The following is a 17,161-nucleotide window of genomic DNA, read 5'->3' as shown; positions in this document are numbered from 1 at the left end:
TCTTTACGCCATAACCGAAAGGAATCAAACATGGCTGGCCTAGCCTTCTTTTTAAACAATTTAGTTTCAAGATTATCCAATATTGCAGTTTCGAAACTACCATGTGGTGGCCAACTAAGAACACCATCATTTTTAGTATATCGAATCCAATATTCATTATATACAATAGGACCTACTCCATGGCGACTATAGAGCTCATAAATTGGAGTTCCAACTGGAGGTATCGGACATGAATCCTCTAGTCGGGAATCCGTGCTGCAACATTTAAAGAAACCAAACAAAGTACTACGGCCAGGCATCGTGCACACTAACCTAGTTTACAAACTTCAAGGGCTATCGAATTACGATGTCCTCGCAAAAAAAATGCAAGACCCTCGGTTTTTGGCAATTGCAATTGTCAAATAAAACCCAACAACTAAGAACCAACGACTAAGAACCACAAATGCAATGGAACCATGCAAACAACCAAGTCTACTTTGGGAGCGACCCACAAATACTTAACTGAAAAAGCAATGGCGTCACCAGGAAGGCCCGTCTATCGTCTCGCCGTACAAAGGACTACGCCAGGCGCCAAAACAGGTCGACAGTCAGGGCATCAGTCCGTCGCAGCCGTCAGGAGGCGGGAATCTTCGCGGGAAAAGTCTTCGGGCCACTTATTTCGACAACTGGATCGATGAAGCGGGGTTCACCTTCCCTCGGAGATTTCACACGAAGTTCCTCACGATCGTCGGGCTTTGGACCGGTACCGCTGATGTCCCCCAACGTTGGGCGCCAACTGAAGGACTGGGCTATTCTAAGGCCCAGCGGTGCCAGGGGACAACACCTGAAACCTTCGTGGGTTACCTGTTCCGGCGTACAAAACACAGAGACACGGGACACTTCCTGCGGCGTCAAAGATCAGCATTTATTCACTGCAGGGATACAGAAATCGCAAGAAGTACACAACGTGTAGGTTCTGAGAGACTGCTTCGAATTGCACAAGTGGATCGCTCCTTTTATACACATTTTCGTCATTGCTCAGCATGGCGAACAAAAGGTTACAGCTTAGCTCCCATAATAAACTTCAAAAAGGTCGCATTCATGTTTTCAGAAACCCGAAACATAATTACAGCAGCATTGCCGGTTCCCAACTGTAAAAGCACATTAAACACATTCCATTCTGACCGTAACGAATTAGAGGAAGGGACAGAAACAGATGCAAAGGAAAAAGATATGGATGTACAACAGTTTAGAAAACAGTGTAGAGAGCAATAACGGAAACTTGATTGCAGGATCAAAGGACTCGTGCCAAATGTATGCACGACTGAAACAATAAACGGCATGGCAAGATGAGCCTTAAGCGGGGCCATCTGCCTTTGCTGTGTCAGCCCCCTCACCATAAAAGATACCTTCAAAGGAACATGTGTCCTCCACGAAAGCTTGGGAATCCCAGGGTCACGAAGCGGACAGTGTCCGTTCGCTGGCTACTTGAGGGCAAGAGACAAAACGGACGTCGTATCTAAAATGGAACCCAAGGGTTCAGATGGACATACCCAAGAATGAGACGAACCATACATAGTAGCGTAGCGAAAACGCGTACACCCACTAAACTCGTCATTTGCGGTTCGTAGATACCAAACTCGTCCATATTCGAACATACCCAAAATGTCAGTCAGATTCTCACGGAACCTCAAGGGTGCTGTGTATTTCAAAGTTACTCTCCCATACAAAAAGATACATGCATGAAATAGTGGTGCTTTTGTATATTACACTCTTAACAATAACACGGTTTAGGAGCGGTCTTTATTGCAGGGAAGGGAAAAGCAAAGGTAAAACATAAATGTGGGTGTTAGGAATCTACTTAAAGCTCAGTTTTACACTGAACAAGAAATAAACTACATGCATTTACATAGATTTATGCATGTTTATACCAAACGCTTAGCCTACAGCTGTTTGACAAATAAATACATTAATAAAACATACATATGTACATATCCAGGCTAAGGCAATCCCTGCAGCTAAAATTTTTAGGCTTAAACCACTAAAATGGGACAGAATACTAAAAGCACTTCTGAAAACTTTAACTCATTTAAATGCCTGGGTCCAATAAAAAAGACGAGCTAAAATCCCTGAAAAACAACGTTATTTTACTTCCAAAAGTACCCGCTCATAACCAAGCTTCCAAATTGCTGATGACAATACAACCACAATTCTATTTGTATTTTTAGGCAAGCAAGAATACATTTGGCTATCTAGAAACGTTAGGTGCGCTTCGCCAGCTATTTACAAACTCCAGAATGGCAAAAACCATTTCCTTTTTTATGTCGCTCTACCCCCATGCAGAGGGAGAAAAAAAGGGAGTCGCAGTATCTGCTGACTCGTCTGCATCTAATTTTTGTGTTAATAATTTTTTTTAAGGGGATCTAGAACCGACCCACCCTCCTCCCTGTAACCTCTCCCAACCACAATCACCCAGTGTTCAGGCCTTTAGAATCCCCAGCCTTTCCTAGTCCGGCATGCCTGGCCCAGTGGATCCCCTCCCTGCCTCGCTCCCTCCCTCTCTCGCTCCCGTTAAACACACAACAGAGAACGAGGGGGAAAAAAGGAAGCAACGGCAGAAAACAGCACCCTCAAAAAATCTCAGAACGTAAAAACGAAATCAAACCAAAAAGCAGCACAGGTTGTCCTTGCAGTCTCCCCAAGTACATTGCTCCTCCTTGGGCTTTTTTTCTCCTTTTTTGTGTAGTGCAGATTGGGAAGATAAAAAAAATCACAGGGCTTTTTTTTTTTGGGTTTGCGGCTGTCTCTCGCTCTCTCTCAATCCCCTCCTCCTGGCAGCAGTTTCCCCTCCCCCTGGGTGAACACGACATCGAGAGGGACTGACCACGGCCTGGCATAAACACAAACCACACACTGCTAGAGGAGGAAGAGGAGGAAAAGAGGCGGACCCTGCCGTCTGTGTCAGCTAGAGCGGCATCCAGGGCTCTCTCGCCCCCTCCTCCTTCTTCCATCCCCTCCTCCTGCTTTTTTTCTCCCTTCCAATCTCTGTCCTCCTCCCTCCCCTTCATAAGAGGGGAAGGAAAGAGTTTTAATTGAAACAAGCATTTGCAATGCAATAGGTCTCGCATTTATACGAGTTTGAGCTATTGGCATTGTAAATGACAGTGCCTTTTATTTATGTTTAAAAAAAAAAAAACTTAAATAAAAAGCATTGTCATTTACAATGCCAATAGCTCAAACTCGTATAAATGCGAGACCTATTGCATTGCAAATGCTTGTTTTTAATGTGATGTGGAACTATAATTCCTCTTTTAAATCCAACACTTTGAATCAATGGATTCAGGCGAACTTTTTATGCCTCAGTAAAATGTTTCAAGAGCTTGTAGGCTTCATCTATGTATTACATCAGGAAGATTCTAATTGTTTTAATGACCCCTCCAGCTGTCAGATTTCATCAAGACATCACAGTCACTAGGTTGTGAAGTACACATTAGCTGCTGGAAACCGCAGGTGCCAAAACATGCAGATAACGCTGTCTTTTGCTACAGACCTGGAGATCATAATTCCCAGGTGCCTACCACTTTTCTCAACCATGTGACAGTGACAGCCCTGTGTTTAAGACACAAAGGCAGGTTACAATTGCTAAGTTGAGTATTTATTTTGCACAGTAATAGAAACGAACCTGTGTTCCAGTTTGGAATGAGAAAGGCAAATATAAGAACATGTTCGCTAAAAATGTATTTTAGACGGCGAAGTTAAAAGACTTTTAGATGAGGAATGCTTTCGTAGTAAAGTTAAGCTCCATGTATTATGCTTCCTGATTAGCTAGGGTATTGCTGTTTAGGTGGGCTACAAGAAAGGGGCAGAATTATTTTCCCAGGACAGATGAGTAACTAGCCATACATAAGACCTGTCACAAATGTTTCCAGGACAAGTCAAGGCACACTAAAAGTGTAACAATTCCTTTCAAACGTGTAAGTCTTCATGGCAGCCCTATCGTATATTACGACCTGGCATGTTATTGTGCTCAAATTGCATGACTGGAGGAATATTAGTAGACCGCTAAACTGAGGTTTGCTGCATACAGTTGAGGCACTCATGTCCGCATTCTGGGAGGGGGGAGTGAGAGATGTCAGCTTTCTGACCCCCTGACCTCTTTTCTACAACTAGGTGGCATTTTGTATTTGAAGGAATGTTCTAAATTTAGAACACTAGGTGATGTATCTGTGTAAGGTGAACGATATGAGAAAGAACGTGCATAGGAGACATTGGGGCAGATTTATGAGGCCCTTGCGCCTCATTTACGCCGCCGTTGAGTCACTTTTGTGACGCAGCGGCGGCGCAAATCCTGCGCCATGCTGCGGGGTATTTACAACGTGACGCATCTGGGAGATGCGTCACGTTGTAAAGCCCTGCGCCAGCAGTAGGCGTACCTGTGCAGGGGGGGCGTTCCGTCGCAGGAACGCCTCCTAAAAGTGGCTGAATGAAATCTACAAGATTTCACTCAGTCACTTTTGAGCCCATGCTGCGTCAAAACCCTGCGCCTGCTTGAAGCAGGCGTAAGGATTGACGCAGCATTGTGAAGATAGGTCCCCCCAAAGCATTGCTGGAGCTGCGTCGCGTTTGCGACGCAACTCCAGCAATGCGCCACTTATACGGCACAGATGCGTCACGCATCTGTGCCGTTTTTGCCCCATGGTACGCCTCATTGTAAATGCGGCGCATCCTTGGTGGCGGAGCTGTGGCGCACAATAACTGGCGCATCCCTGCTGATATGCAGAGATGCGCCAGTTATTGTAAATCTGCCCCTAAGTTTTTACAGCATAAGGTCATTTGTCAAAAATAGCGCCAGACTCAAGTGTTTACCTTGTTAACTGAGGGTGTCTTGGGTCCAAAATATATTGCTCACCCAGGCTAAATCGTGCTTGTCAGGATTTGTGCTGGCATGCAGCATTTACAAATCAAATGAGGCCAGAGAGGGAGGCAGCTCTTCATCCACTTCTTCCAGAGGACATGCATTTATCCAATTCATGGGGTGTTTAGAATTTATGAACGGGAGTTTTTCAAAAGTGGTCCAGCCCCTCCTTTTGGGAGGATATATTAATTTACAGTAGGGCATGATTGTTAATTTTATCGGTTTGTTATGGTGCTGAGCTGTAGGCACTCAAAAAGTAGGAAAGCAGAGTATCTATCTTACTGCTAAATATAGCCCAGATTTAATATCTATAAATCACTATTTATCTATAGCACTCACTCTCTTTTTACGATTTACCTTTAGGGAAAGAGAGGGCAGTAACACACTTTCCCCTAACTTATAGATGTTGCCAGGGCTATGGGTAGATGGCTGTCCGTTTGGGTCTAATAACATGTTCTGCAAATCCACCGATAAAGACAAGATTGACCCTAGACCTATGCATTTTCTAGGCACTCCTAAGCTGGTCTTAGTTATACTAATGCTAGCCATTTCTTGTGAACTCTGTGGGACAGGGCAAGTACATGACTATTCTGCCACAGTACCATTATCTCAGTGAAGTAGCAGTGTTTCAGTCCTCCATTAATTTTGGAAATCTGTTTATTTAATTTTAGTTAGGTAAACACAGCTCATATCCAGACAGGATTTGTAATGTAACCTGTCTTATTATTCACATAATAAGGATTTACAATGTGCATGCAACTGAACCATATTTCAAATAGCATTTCTGTGGTATAGCAGTCAAGCTGACAATGAGTGAGAATGATAACATACTTTAAAAAAACAAAATAATTTTCTAAAACATGGGGGACTGGTTGGCAGCGTTGGTCAGGCGGTTGGATTGGACAGAAGTAGTGGTAGGGAAAGCAGTTTCTGAGCATCTGTTAATGGCGCGAAGGGCATAAGACAAAACAAATAGGGTTGCGGTTTCAAAGTAGAGTGCTCAAGCAGCAAATAGGGATGTGGAGGGAACAAGCAGGGAAGAGGCATGATGGTGAGGATGGGTTGGGTCTCGTAGGCTTTATTCTGCTATGTTTGAACTGAACTAGCTCCAAGTCTAGGTTGTGTCTTATCCCCTATGGGGGTGGGGTGTCATCTGAAGATAGGCCCTCAAATTTGGACATTTGCTCATCAAAGTCAAGTGATAGCGGTCATTTCCGAAGCCCTCTGGCCACCTCACGTAAAGAGACCAACCAAGATCAGCCAATAGAAGGAGTGGTTTGTGGCGCTCGGATGGTGGGGGCTGGCATTCCAGCATCAAAGGTTACAAGGCATCCTCAGTCTCTTGGCCAAGTCTAGGAACCAAGTCTGAACTTTGTGCATTATGGAACACTTAAATGTTCCTGTCAGGAACTCTGGCAAGGACTGGTGGCGGGGTAGAAGTAGTTAGTAGAATTTTGGGTATAGGGCCACCCAAGATCACACAGAGAATCAGAGGCGAAAAGGGATCTAAAGGGGAAGCTCTGCACAATGGAACAAGATGGTCAAAGCTCATTAAGGACAGACACTCAAGAGGCACTTTGGCATTCAGACTAATAGCCAGGACAGACATGCAAGACACATATATAACAACATTAACAATAAAGGTAATGTGGGGTAAATCACTCAGGAGCTCTACACGGTAAGGCTGAAGCATAGTAAGTTGCTCACCCACAATCGCTGTTATAGATACTGACTACAAATACCCACATATAGGATATACACGCAAAAAGGCGGGGTCTGTGGAGCTCATACCTGTGGTGATGTTATAAAAGTAGCTCAAAGGCAATACTCACCGTGGACAAGAAATATCACCTAGGTTGTCAGTGGTGCCCACGGATCCTGGCGATCAAACAGGAACACAAAAGGTGGTAACAGCAAGGGTGCAGAACTAAATACAGAGCCACGATAAACAAACAGCTAGCAAGGAGGAGTGTTTAACAGGAAAGTAGGGAAAACAAAGGGCACACTTGGCAGAAAGCAAGAAACAAACCATACAAGGAAACTGGAAGCTAAGACAGTAAGTACTACTCTGTATCTTCCTTTACATCATACAGGAAGACAGCAAACCAGAAACTGGGACAAAGGTAGAAAGACAGGGAATGGGAAAGGGTAATTACAAAAGGAGAGAGTTTACAAAAATTCACTAAATCAGTGCTGGCTCAGGTATCAAGGTATCACTGCAAGCAGTGCTGGTTTAGGAACAAAAAATCAGTTACAGCTCTGGAATCAGGAAACAGGGATTAACTAGAGCTCAGGAACTCTAGAAACAACTAATTAGCTATGGATCAGGAACCAGGAATAAACAAACAAGAATTAGTTACAACTCAGTAATCAAGGTAGCATTGCAGGCAGTGCTAGTTCGGGAACAAAGGAATTAGCCGCGGCTCAGGAACAGGAAACAATAATTACGATAGCTCAGGAACTCTGGAAACAAGAATAGCAAAAGCTCAGGAAAAAAAGGGACGGGGACAAAGCTACAATAACCAAAGCTGGGCTGAAGAGAACTGGGACTTAAAAGAGCTCATTCAGATCACATTTATCAGGTGTGAGCAGGCTAGCAGCTGCCAGCCACAGATGTGATTAATTCCTCCTCCTCCCATCCTATGCCTGCAGAGGTGGAGGTGGAGATGAAGCAGAGAGCCAGGGATTTTAGGTACTGGAGTATTTAGCAAGAGCAGACTGGTTTTAACAAACCCGGCATGGATCTGGAATCGATGGGAATTTCAGAATAAATTCCAAATGTCCGGAAGGTTATTAAAACACTGGGGAGTCCCACAATTTGGCACCCTGGTAGTGGGTATGATAGTGAATGGAGCGAATCATTCAAGTTCCCAGAGCGTAGACCTCCCAACTGCCGAGGCTGGGTTGGCCAGTCGAGGGGTCAGATGTGGTGTTATTACAGCTCAAAACCACATCAGTGCAGGGCGTTCCAGTAACATGTGACTTAGATCAGCGCCAACAGCAGCTGGATGGGTTCCTGGGCAGACATTTTGGAGTAACTTAGGGAGGGGCTATGATTGCTGCAGCATCACTTTGCCCTATAAGCGGCTGCCTGAGTGAGTTGCTATGGCTTGACCACTGGAGCTGGGAGCTAAGGAAGTAGTTCTCGAAGTTCGGCACTCCCAACTAACCCACAGTATTGGGGTAGCGAGGTTTGGCCATTGTTACTGGATGGCATCAAGAGTGCCAAATCAGTCACCCAGAACAATGTCCAAGTCTTTGGAAAACTTTGTGGGCATGTATTCCCTACCTAGCTCCTCATCCTATTTCTCTCCTAGTGTAGTGAGAGGACGTGTGTGTACTGGATGCTTTAGTTATCTATTTGATTCAGTAATTCCTAGAGCCCATGGTGTGTAGGGTTTGTAGGACTTCATGTGATGGAGTTTTATCAGTGGTAATGTGATAGGTGCGTCGCAGGATGCAAATCAGTACATTATTTGCTAGGAATTGGCCTTGTGGTACCTTGTACTGCTCAATAAGCTCATCAAACATTAGCAAATGGCCAGTGGGAAAGAGGTCCCCAAAAGTGTCTATGGCATAGGCACCCCATTGAACAAGCCGGGGCCGAGACTCCTGAGCCTTGGAGTCAACTCATCAGTGGCATCGCCAGTACATACGGTAGTGCTGTGTCGCAAGGTGCAGTATTGGTAGGCAAGTGGAAGCAGCCATGATGACAGGCGGGTTGGATGGATTCCTGGGCAGAACTGCTGGAGTATAAATCTTAGGGAGGGACCATGGCTGCTGCAGCATCACTGTCTCCCCTAAGCAGTTGCCTGAGATCCAGCTGGTTCAGCCACTGGAGCTGGGAGTCAAGGTAGTAGTGTTGGTGGTGGACAACTCCCAAACAACCCATAGTTGTGGGGCGGCAAAGTCTGGCTATCGCTACTTCATGTGGTCTAGGGTGCAAAATCAGGTCACCCAGAACAATGTACAGGTCTCTGACAAACTAGGAGGTAGCATGACCATATTCGAGAGAGTTATTCCACCCATCCCTGATAGAGGTAATGTCCTCCAAAAGAGCATCTGGCTTCGGAGGGACGATACCATTTGTGCTAGATTGCTGTCGGGTAGATAATTTTTGGAGTGATGAATATTGATTCTGAAATAATGGAAAGTGCGTTGTTGCCAGGGCAATGCCCTGCCGGCTATGCCAAGTGTTGTTTCTTGTGCAAAAGAGGAAAGCAGGAGGAGGTAAGAATTCGCCCAGTTGATTCGCAGGCCATATACCATTCAGAATATCTCAAGGTCCACTGCCATGGCTGCGTGCCTTCTTTTAGCAATCCTTAAGTACAGTAGCATGTGATCTGCATGGAGCGAGACAGCATGTGTTCTTTCTTCCAAGGGGATGCCCCACATCACACCTACTGGCTACAGCGCAAGCAGATGGCAAGCAGTTGCATTACCAGAGTAAAAAGAAGTGGGAAAAGCGAGCATCTCTACCTAGTGCCTGTGCAGATTGCTATAGGGTCTGAGATATGAGATCTCATGCAAGCTCGTATAAGCAGGTGAGTTGCTATGGCTTGACCACTGGAGCTGGGAGCTAAGGAAGTAGTTCTCGAAGTTCGGCACTCCCAACTAACCCACAGTATTGGGGTAGCGAGGTTTGGCCATTGTTACTGGATGGCATCAAGAGTGCCAAATCAGTCACCCAGAACAATGTCCAAGTCTTTGGAAAACTTTGTGGGCATGTATTCCCTACCTAGCTCCTCATCCTATTTCTCTCCTAGTGTAGTGAGAGGACGTGTGTGTACTGGATGCTTTAGTTATCTATTTGATTCAGTAATTCCTAGAGCCCATGGTGTGTAGGGTTTGTAGGACTTCATGTGATGGAGTTTTATCAGTGGTAATGTGATAGGTGCGTCGCAGGATGCAAATCAGTACATTATTTGCTAGGAATTGGCCTTGTGGTACCTTGTACTGCTCAATAAGCTCATCAAACATTAGCAAATGGCCAGTGGGAAAGAGGTCCCCAAAAGTGTCTATGGCATAGGCACCCCATTGAACAAGCCGGGGCCGAGACTCCTGAGCCTTGGAGTCAACTCATCAGTGGCATCGCCAGTACATACGGTAGTGCTGTGTCGCAAGGTGCAGTATTGGTAGGCAAGTGGAAGCAGCCATGATGACAGGCGGGTTGGATGGATTCCTGGGCAGAACTGCTGGAGTATAAATCTTAGGGAGGGACCATGGCTGCTGCAGCATCACTGTCTCCCCTAAGCAGTTGCCTGAGATCCAGCTGGTTCAGCCACTGGAGCTGGGAGTCAAGGTAGTAGTGTTGGTGGTGGACAACTCCCAAACAACCCATAGTTGTGGGGCGGCAAAGTCTGGCTATCGCTACTTCATGTGGTCTAGAGTGCAAAATCAGGTCACCCAGAACAATGTACAGGTCTCTGACAAACTAGGAGGTAGCATGACCATATTCGAGAGAGTTATTCCACCCATCCCTGATAGAGGTAATGTCCTCCAAAAGAGCATCTGGCTTCGGAGGGACGATACCATTTGTGCTAGATTGCTGTCGGGTAGATAATTTTTGGAGTGATGAATATTGATTCTGAAATAATGGAAAGTGCGTTGTTGCCAGGGCAATGCCCTGCCGGCTATGCCAAGTGTTGTTTCTTGTGCAAAAGAGGAAAGCAGGAGGAGGTAAGAATTCGCCCAGTTGATTCGCAGGCCATATACCATTCAGAATATCTCAAGGTCCACTGCCATGGCTGCGTGCCTTCTTTTAGCAATCCTTAAGTACAGTAGCATGTGATCTGCATGGAGCGAGACAGCATGTGTTCTTTCTTCCAAGGGGATGCCCCACATCACACCTACTGGCTACAGCGCAAGCAGATGGCAAGCAGTTGCATTACCAGAGTAAAAAGAAGTGGGAAAAGCGAGCATCTCTACCTAGTGCCTGTGCAGATTGCTATAGGGTCTGAGATATGAGATCTCATGCAAGCTCGTATAAGCAGGTGAAACCGCTGTACAGTGTGTTTACTCAGGCCTAGTCTCTTCAGCAACTGATGGGGGGCAGCCACCTGTCCGCTCCGCTAGGATTCTGCCCAGTATCTTGAAGTCCATGTTAAGGATTGAAAGTGAATGATCGGATCCAGCCTTATTGGGTGTCTTAACCTGGTTTTGAAATGGAGACTAGAAGGGCTACTCTCATAGTTGGGGCAGTGTGCCTTCAGCCACTTCAGTTTTGTACAGCTTCTCCGGTCTTGGGGTATGAAGGTTAGTGTAATTGTGATAATTCCATCGGGCTTGAGCGTTTGCCCGAGGAGAGTAAATGGATCGCTATTTCTTTCAGTATTTGTGACGGGCACCTCTAGGCATGTCCTCTGCTCAGGGGAAATCTTCAGGTGCTGTGAACCAGCGAGATATTCAGTTGCTGCATGAGAGGTGGGATATTGCAGAGTGCAATAAAGCGTTCTTATAGTAAGTTATGAATGCTCTGTGTATTTCGCTTTGGGTCAAGAGCAGTGTGCCAGGCATATTTCTAATGAAGTGATTGGGCACTGGACTTGTTCCTTTCGAGTGAGCCAAGCCAATAGCGCTGCTAATTTGTCCACAAGTCCGCACAGTATAGGCCTTATAGCTGACCAAGCGCAGTCGCTCGGTGAGTTCTGCATGTTTGCTATGGGCCTCTCCGAGTCGGCTGTTGGGTGCTCACATTCTCTGATGCATTGCCTGTGATGGACACTTTAAACGCCCCCCATTCGATCAAACTGGAGGAGGATGAGGTGCCCTGACTGAGATTAAAGTAGTCAGGAGGAAAACACTGAGTCCGCCAGCACAGTAGGCTGCATATGGCAGATAGTGATAAGAGAGTCGGCGCCTCCCCAATTCTTTCCAGCCAATATGGGAGTGTTGCACAAAAGAGATTGTCCGAACTAAACTGTGTGAGGGAACCATGGGCAAAGGGAAGAGGTGCATAATATTCTGTCCAACCAGTTATGGAGATTATGGGAAGGGAAATCAAGGGAGTATGGTCTCAGAGTTGCTCTACAGTGGTGCCAGATGTCAGCAAGGTGCCATTAGGTTGCCTAGTGTCAAGGTTGTAGCACTGTGTAAGGTTGATGCTTGTGGTAGTGGAGGGAAGGAATGACCCCGCACAATGTTTAGTACACAACTGAAGTCCCCACTTTATACCCAGTTGCTAGATAGCTGCGCTCTGGGTCTTGCACCATGGAGAGATGTGCTGGTATTGTTCTTCTGTCCTGATGCAAGTCAGTGCACTCTCGAACGAACAGTACCCTGTTGAGAAAACGTGACTCTGCCTGAGCCTGTGCAAGTGTGTGGCTTCAAGGTCAGTAAAATGCATTACCTGCAGGAGTGCGATGTGTGTGCCTCTTCCAGCCGCGGTCGGTAGTAGGAGTTCCTGCCGGGCGGTGACGTGGGGAGGGGGAGGGGGAGGGGCAGGGTGGGGGGGTAGTAAACTAGGGATTACGGAGGTTTACAGGTAAGTAAACATATAAATTAATAAAACGAATTTCGTTGCGTGCACTGCATCGCATTTGGGAATAATGGAAGACCAAACGAGGTAAGAGCAGAGTCTTCTTTAATCAGCCATCCACTCTCCGCGATCACCTGTCAACTGCTGCATGCCCAACATTCTACGGCAAGCTCCACCGGAATGTACAATTAGATTACATAAGGGGAGAAAGGAATACACCAAGAATTACCTTTATACAGAGAGAACTGGAAAAGGACATTACAGTTATAACACATATATTACTACGTTAGGGGGTTAATGCAGTGTTGAAAATGGAACCATCAGACTGGGAAGGGAGCAGGTGCAGGAAACAGCCCCTTAGCTATCATGAGGCTAATTAAGCTAGGGGCATTGTTTGCCCGGAGTACGGTTTGAACCATGTATGACAACAGTTTGCCAGCAGTCTGAGTAGTCACGTTCCGAAGGCCCCTCATGTTGAGCAGAGGCAGCGATGACGCAGTGGATTCAGGGTGACTAGCAGTGTCCTCATGTTCAGAATCCGGGATGTGTGTGTGTGTTGCTAGGGAGTACTGCTGCAGCTTCTAGTGCCAACTGTTGGCTCCCCTTCGCCTGGATCCCGGTGGTGGTCATCCTGCTCTGCGTTCCCATTTGCCACCGGCGTCACGCGTCAGGAATGTCTGGGGGCCGAGTGTGGAAAACCCGCTCCCAGTCCCCCGCTGCCTCAGATGGGGGGATGAAGAGAATTGCTCTGCTCAGTCCCATGCTGTCATTCGGTCCTCAACAAAATGGGATTTATTCTGGGTGGTGATTTTGAGCTTGGCTGGGAATAGGAGAGAGAATTTTAGGCCAAGTTTGCACAGTTTACATTTTACTCCAGCAAATGATGCTGGTCGATGCTGTACTGCCACCGGGTAGTCGGGAAAACAGTTGTACAAAGGAAGTAGCGGTAAGGCAAACAGCTTTACGAATAGAATCTCTGGCAGATCTCAAAGAGGGGCTCCCAAGTGCATTGTGGGAAGAGTCCGTAAGTGTCTGTGGCCTTTGCAACTTCCTTTAAAGCCTCAGTGGCCTTTGACTGTGCGTGCTCTCTGCCATGGTGAGTGGGGCCAATTTAGGGTGGATGGGCTGCTAGGGGGCACCTATGAAGATGTAAGTCCAGATCTGCAACATCAGTTCACTCCTCTCAAGTGGGTCAGCCCCAGACTCCCATCTCCGTGCCTTCGTCTCTGGTTCCCAGCACTGCACAATTTAATGCAGTGTATATGGCCAACGGCATCTGTAGTAGTGACTCACTTCGTTTGTTGCCCGATGAGTGTGTCTGTGTCCAGGCCTTACCAGGTTGTCAATGTCAGAGAGTAAAGCCGCCTGGGGAGAGATCTCCATCTCCCAGGAGATGGGAGAACCCGCACTGAGAGTTGCACACTCTGGTGACATTCCGTCAAGCCAGGAGCCCCGTCTCTGCAGGCAAGTTTGCAAGAAGACTTCCAGTCAAAGCAAGGCGGCGCTGGAGATTCCCGCTCAGACCAGGTCGGAGCAGAACCACACACAGCCTTTCCGGGGCCACAGCCAATTGGGGGACCCAATCTAATCAAAATGAAGATCCCTGCGGGGAAACAGAGCTTTGTTTGGAGTCGGTCACAGTCGGGCAGGCATTTGCAGGCAGTTGCTAGGTTTGATGGACGCATTGTCCAGAGGACTGTGTGGGTATTAGCTGAGGCAACGGAGCTACTCATTCAGGCATCCGCCATCTTGGCCTTCGTGGCCATGCTGCATAAGTGTTTCAGTCCTCTTTATGGTGAATATGGTTCCTTTCGTTCGATGGTCTCTTCGCTGCTGATTGCTGTTCATAAGGTCGGAGAGAAACACAGCTTCTCCTTCACATCTTGGGAAAAAATCTGCAGGTAAGCATCTTATAAGATTGATATGAGTAGTGCCTAGTATACAATGTCCGTATCCTGATGCAGACTGTGATCTGTATTCCTTTCTTAACTGACTGTAGTGCCTATCCTTGACACCTGACTCCTGTGCCACCTTTCATTTTGTATTGCGGTGAAGCGAGGTAGCGCTCTGTAGAGTTGGCGGGCGCTAGGCCCACATACTCGTGAAATGATTACACGGACACAGGTACTTAGGGTGGAGAACTGGCCCAGAGCACGTGCGCTCGGCCCTTTTATTGTCAGTGTCACCTGACTGGTGACGCATATGGTGGGTGGGTGTTCAGTGTGTGTTACAACATGCTGAACACTAGAATGCTGATCGGACGATCACTACATCCCTCCCACACTTTAATGAAGGTTAAAACAAAGAAGTCCGAACCTGTGGGAGAGAATACAAATTGCAAACAAAACATAACTCAGTGATAATGACTTCCACGTAGTCTCTTCGCTGCTGGTCAACTGCCGGCGAGGGTATCCTTGCAGCTGGGACCACTCGTTCTCCTTGGCACGATGTCCGGGTACTCTGTGGATGTGCTCTTTTGGACTTGCACTGTGAAAGTGTGCTTTACAGTCTCTTTCTTCCTGTACTGCAGTCAGTGAAAAGTGCGGGTGGATTGATGGTGGATCATTGGTGTGTTGCTGTCCACTGTATAGTCCTAGTTGAGGTGTTTTTTCCCAAACTGGTGGTTGTCTCCAACAGGATTTGCAGTTGCAGGATATCCCTCTCACGGATACCCCTCTCTGGTGGGTGTCCCCTCTCACTGGACGACCCGGAGGCCCTTTGCTGCCAGGCTTCCACTGGACCAGTGGACTGCTGTCTTGTCGCTCCAACCACGTTGGAGGAATCGCTACGGGTCCTCTCTCCGTGTCCGAAGCTCCACCTGAAAAGGGTGTTGTTGGCACTTGTTCCTTCGCGGGCTATCTTTGTTCTCCCTGGATCTCCAGAGCAAGCTTCAACAGTCCATCTCTCGTTTCGGGACCTGCTGCCACCGGTGTCCCTGAGGCCTCTGCCCCTTGGATACCCACGGTCCACTGTCCGTTCCATCCCAGAGGTGGTTGTAACCAATGGACTGGCCTGCTCGCCTCTGTCGTCCCCGGGTGACATTCGGGTTTGCACGTAGATGTGTACTCCCAGTGGTGCTGATGTTTCCCAGGTACTGTGTTCGGATGTTCATGCACCTTTTCACTGTCTTCTTCGGGTGTTCCCTGTCTGGTGTGTGTTGTGTTGATCTGTCACATACACCTCTTTGCTCTTCTCCTCTCCTTTTCTTCTTCCTTCGTCCTGGCGTCTTGCCACACAGGATCTGTCTTTCCTTTCCTTTCTTTGTGGCGCGGTCTGGTCTTCTTGCCTTCTTGCTCGTCCTCACCAGGCTTCTCTGTGTAGCGTGCACTCTACACGTTTCCCTCTGGTCTTGTCCTGGCACTAGGACACTGTCTTCCTTTCACTCTGTGACTGGACCGGTCGTCGTGGCCTCCTTTCACACGATTACTTCTGACGTCAAAGTTATGTCGTTGGACGTCTCGTCCGTCTCTTTCTGGTCCTCTTCGCAGACCTCTCCTGGGGTCCTCTTCATTGATGTCCCCTCGATCATTCTCTTCTCTTCCTCTCTGGCCTCTTGGCAGGTCAGCATCCTCCTTGCGACCGTCTGACAGGTCGGCTTCTCCCTTGCGACCATCTGGTTTGTCGGCGTCTTCCTTGCGACCATCTGGTTGGTCGGCTTCTCCCTTGCGACCATCTGGTTGGTCGGTTTCTCCCTTGCGACCATCTGCTTGGTCGGCCTCGTCCTCCTTGCGACCAACTGGCTGGTCGGCTTCTTCCTTGCGACCAATCTGGTTGGTCTGCTTTGTCCTCCTTGCGTCCAACTGGCTGGTCGGCTTCTTCCCCCTTGTTGGGTGTTCGTGCTTCTGGTGGTCCGCGCAACCACCTCTTCTTCTCTCCGCAGTCGCATTGCTTCAGCGCGCTTCTGACTGCGCCCTTCTGTCCCTTCAGTGACTTGCTGCTTTGGGTTATCGTCCTGGCTTCTGCCCAGTGTCCGCATGCAGTGCTTCACTGTTCCGTACCGTCCGTGGTACCTCGTTGGCGCAGCTTTTCCCCTAGCGCTCCTCCTTCTTCTGGTGGTAGTGGCGACCCTTCGCCACTGGGCGTGCATGCTGCGCATATCCTCCTGGTCCCTTGGAGCCTTGCTGCTTTCCCTGAAGAGTTATCTTGTCCTTACAGTTAAAATGCTTCAGATGCCTTTCTCTACGTTCCCAGAATAATCGTGGACCACAACGGTGTAGTCCTTGCTGCAGTCCTGTTTGTCCGTGCCTACATTGCTTTCAGTGCTCACTCACTTGGTGTGTCGCCCTTCATGCCGCTCTCGCACGACAGAATCTTGGGGTCTGCTAGTTCAGTTTGTGCAGTTGCACATTTGCCTTCCTCTGCTTTATTGTGAAGCAGCTGTCCCAGAGCTGCTGTGCATGTCACCTGGTGCTCTAGACCTGCTCTTTTCCTTCCGCTCTTGTCGCATTGATCTGCCCTGATCTGCTTCTCCCTAGGCACACTAGGTATGCCGTGGCAATTTTTGTGGTGTCCCAGTCCCACTGCCGTGCATTTTCGATAGTGGGTGCAGTTACGCCAAGTGGCCACTAGATGACAGTTTCTCGTTACTTCACAACTCACGAGCCTCGGCAGGTTCTCAGCGCTGCGGGCCTCGTGCTTACTGCCTCGGAGTTTTGTTTTTTTTTGGTTCGGGGCGCTTTTGTGTTGGTGCTTCGAAGGGTTTGGCCTCTCCCTCACTGGTGGAATGTATTGCCGGCCGACAGCAGGGCCCGTAGAGAGCTGCTCCTGTCCTGCCGGTTACGCTCTCCTGC

The 17,161-nt window shown here is 47.9% G+C and overlaps 1 protein-coding gene across 1 annotated transcript in view; it reads left to right on the top strand.

The window, feature by feature from the left end:
- The window catches only part of LOC146798953 (uncharacterized), a 143,611-nt gene extending 129,652 nt beyond the window's left edge, over nt 1–13,959 (top strand). The window contains exon 4 of the mRNA XM_085627806.1: nt 13,700–13,959. Coding sequence (XP_085483932.1) covers nt 13,700–13,959 — 260 coding nt within the window. The remainder of the gene's footprint in view (nt 1–13,699) is intronic.
- The last annotated feature ends 3,202 nt before the right edge of the window (nt 13,960–17,161 follow it).

Source organism: Triturus cristatus, chromosome 9, assembly GCF_964204655.1.
Source record: "Triturus cristatus chromosome 9, aTriCri1.1, whole genome shotgun sequence".
Lineage (NCBI taxonomy): Eukaryota > Metazoa > Chordata > Amphibia > Caudata > Salamandridae > Triturus > Triturus cristatus.
This window is presented reverse-complemented; position numbering and strand designations above follow the sequence as displayed.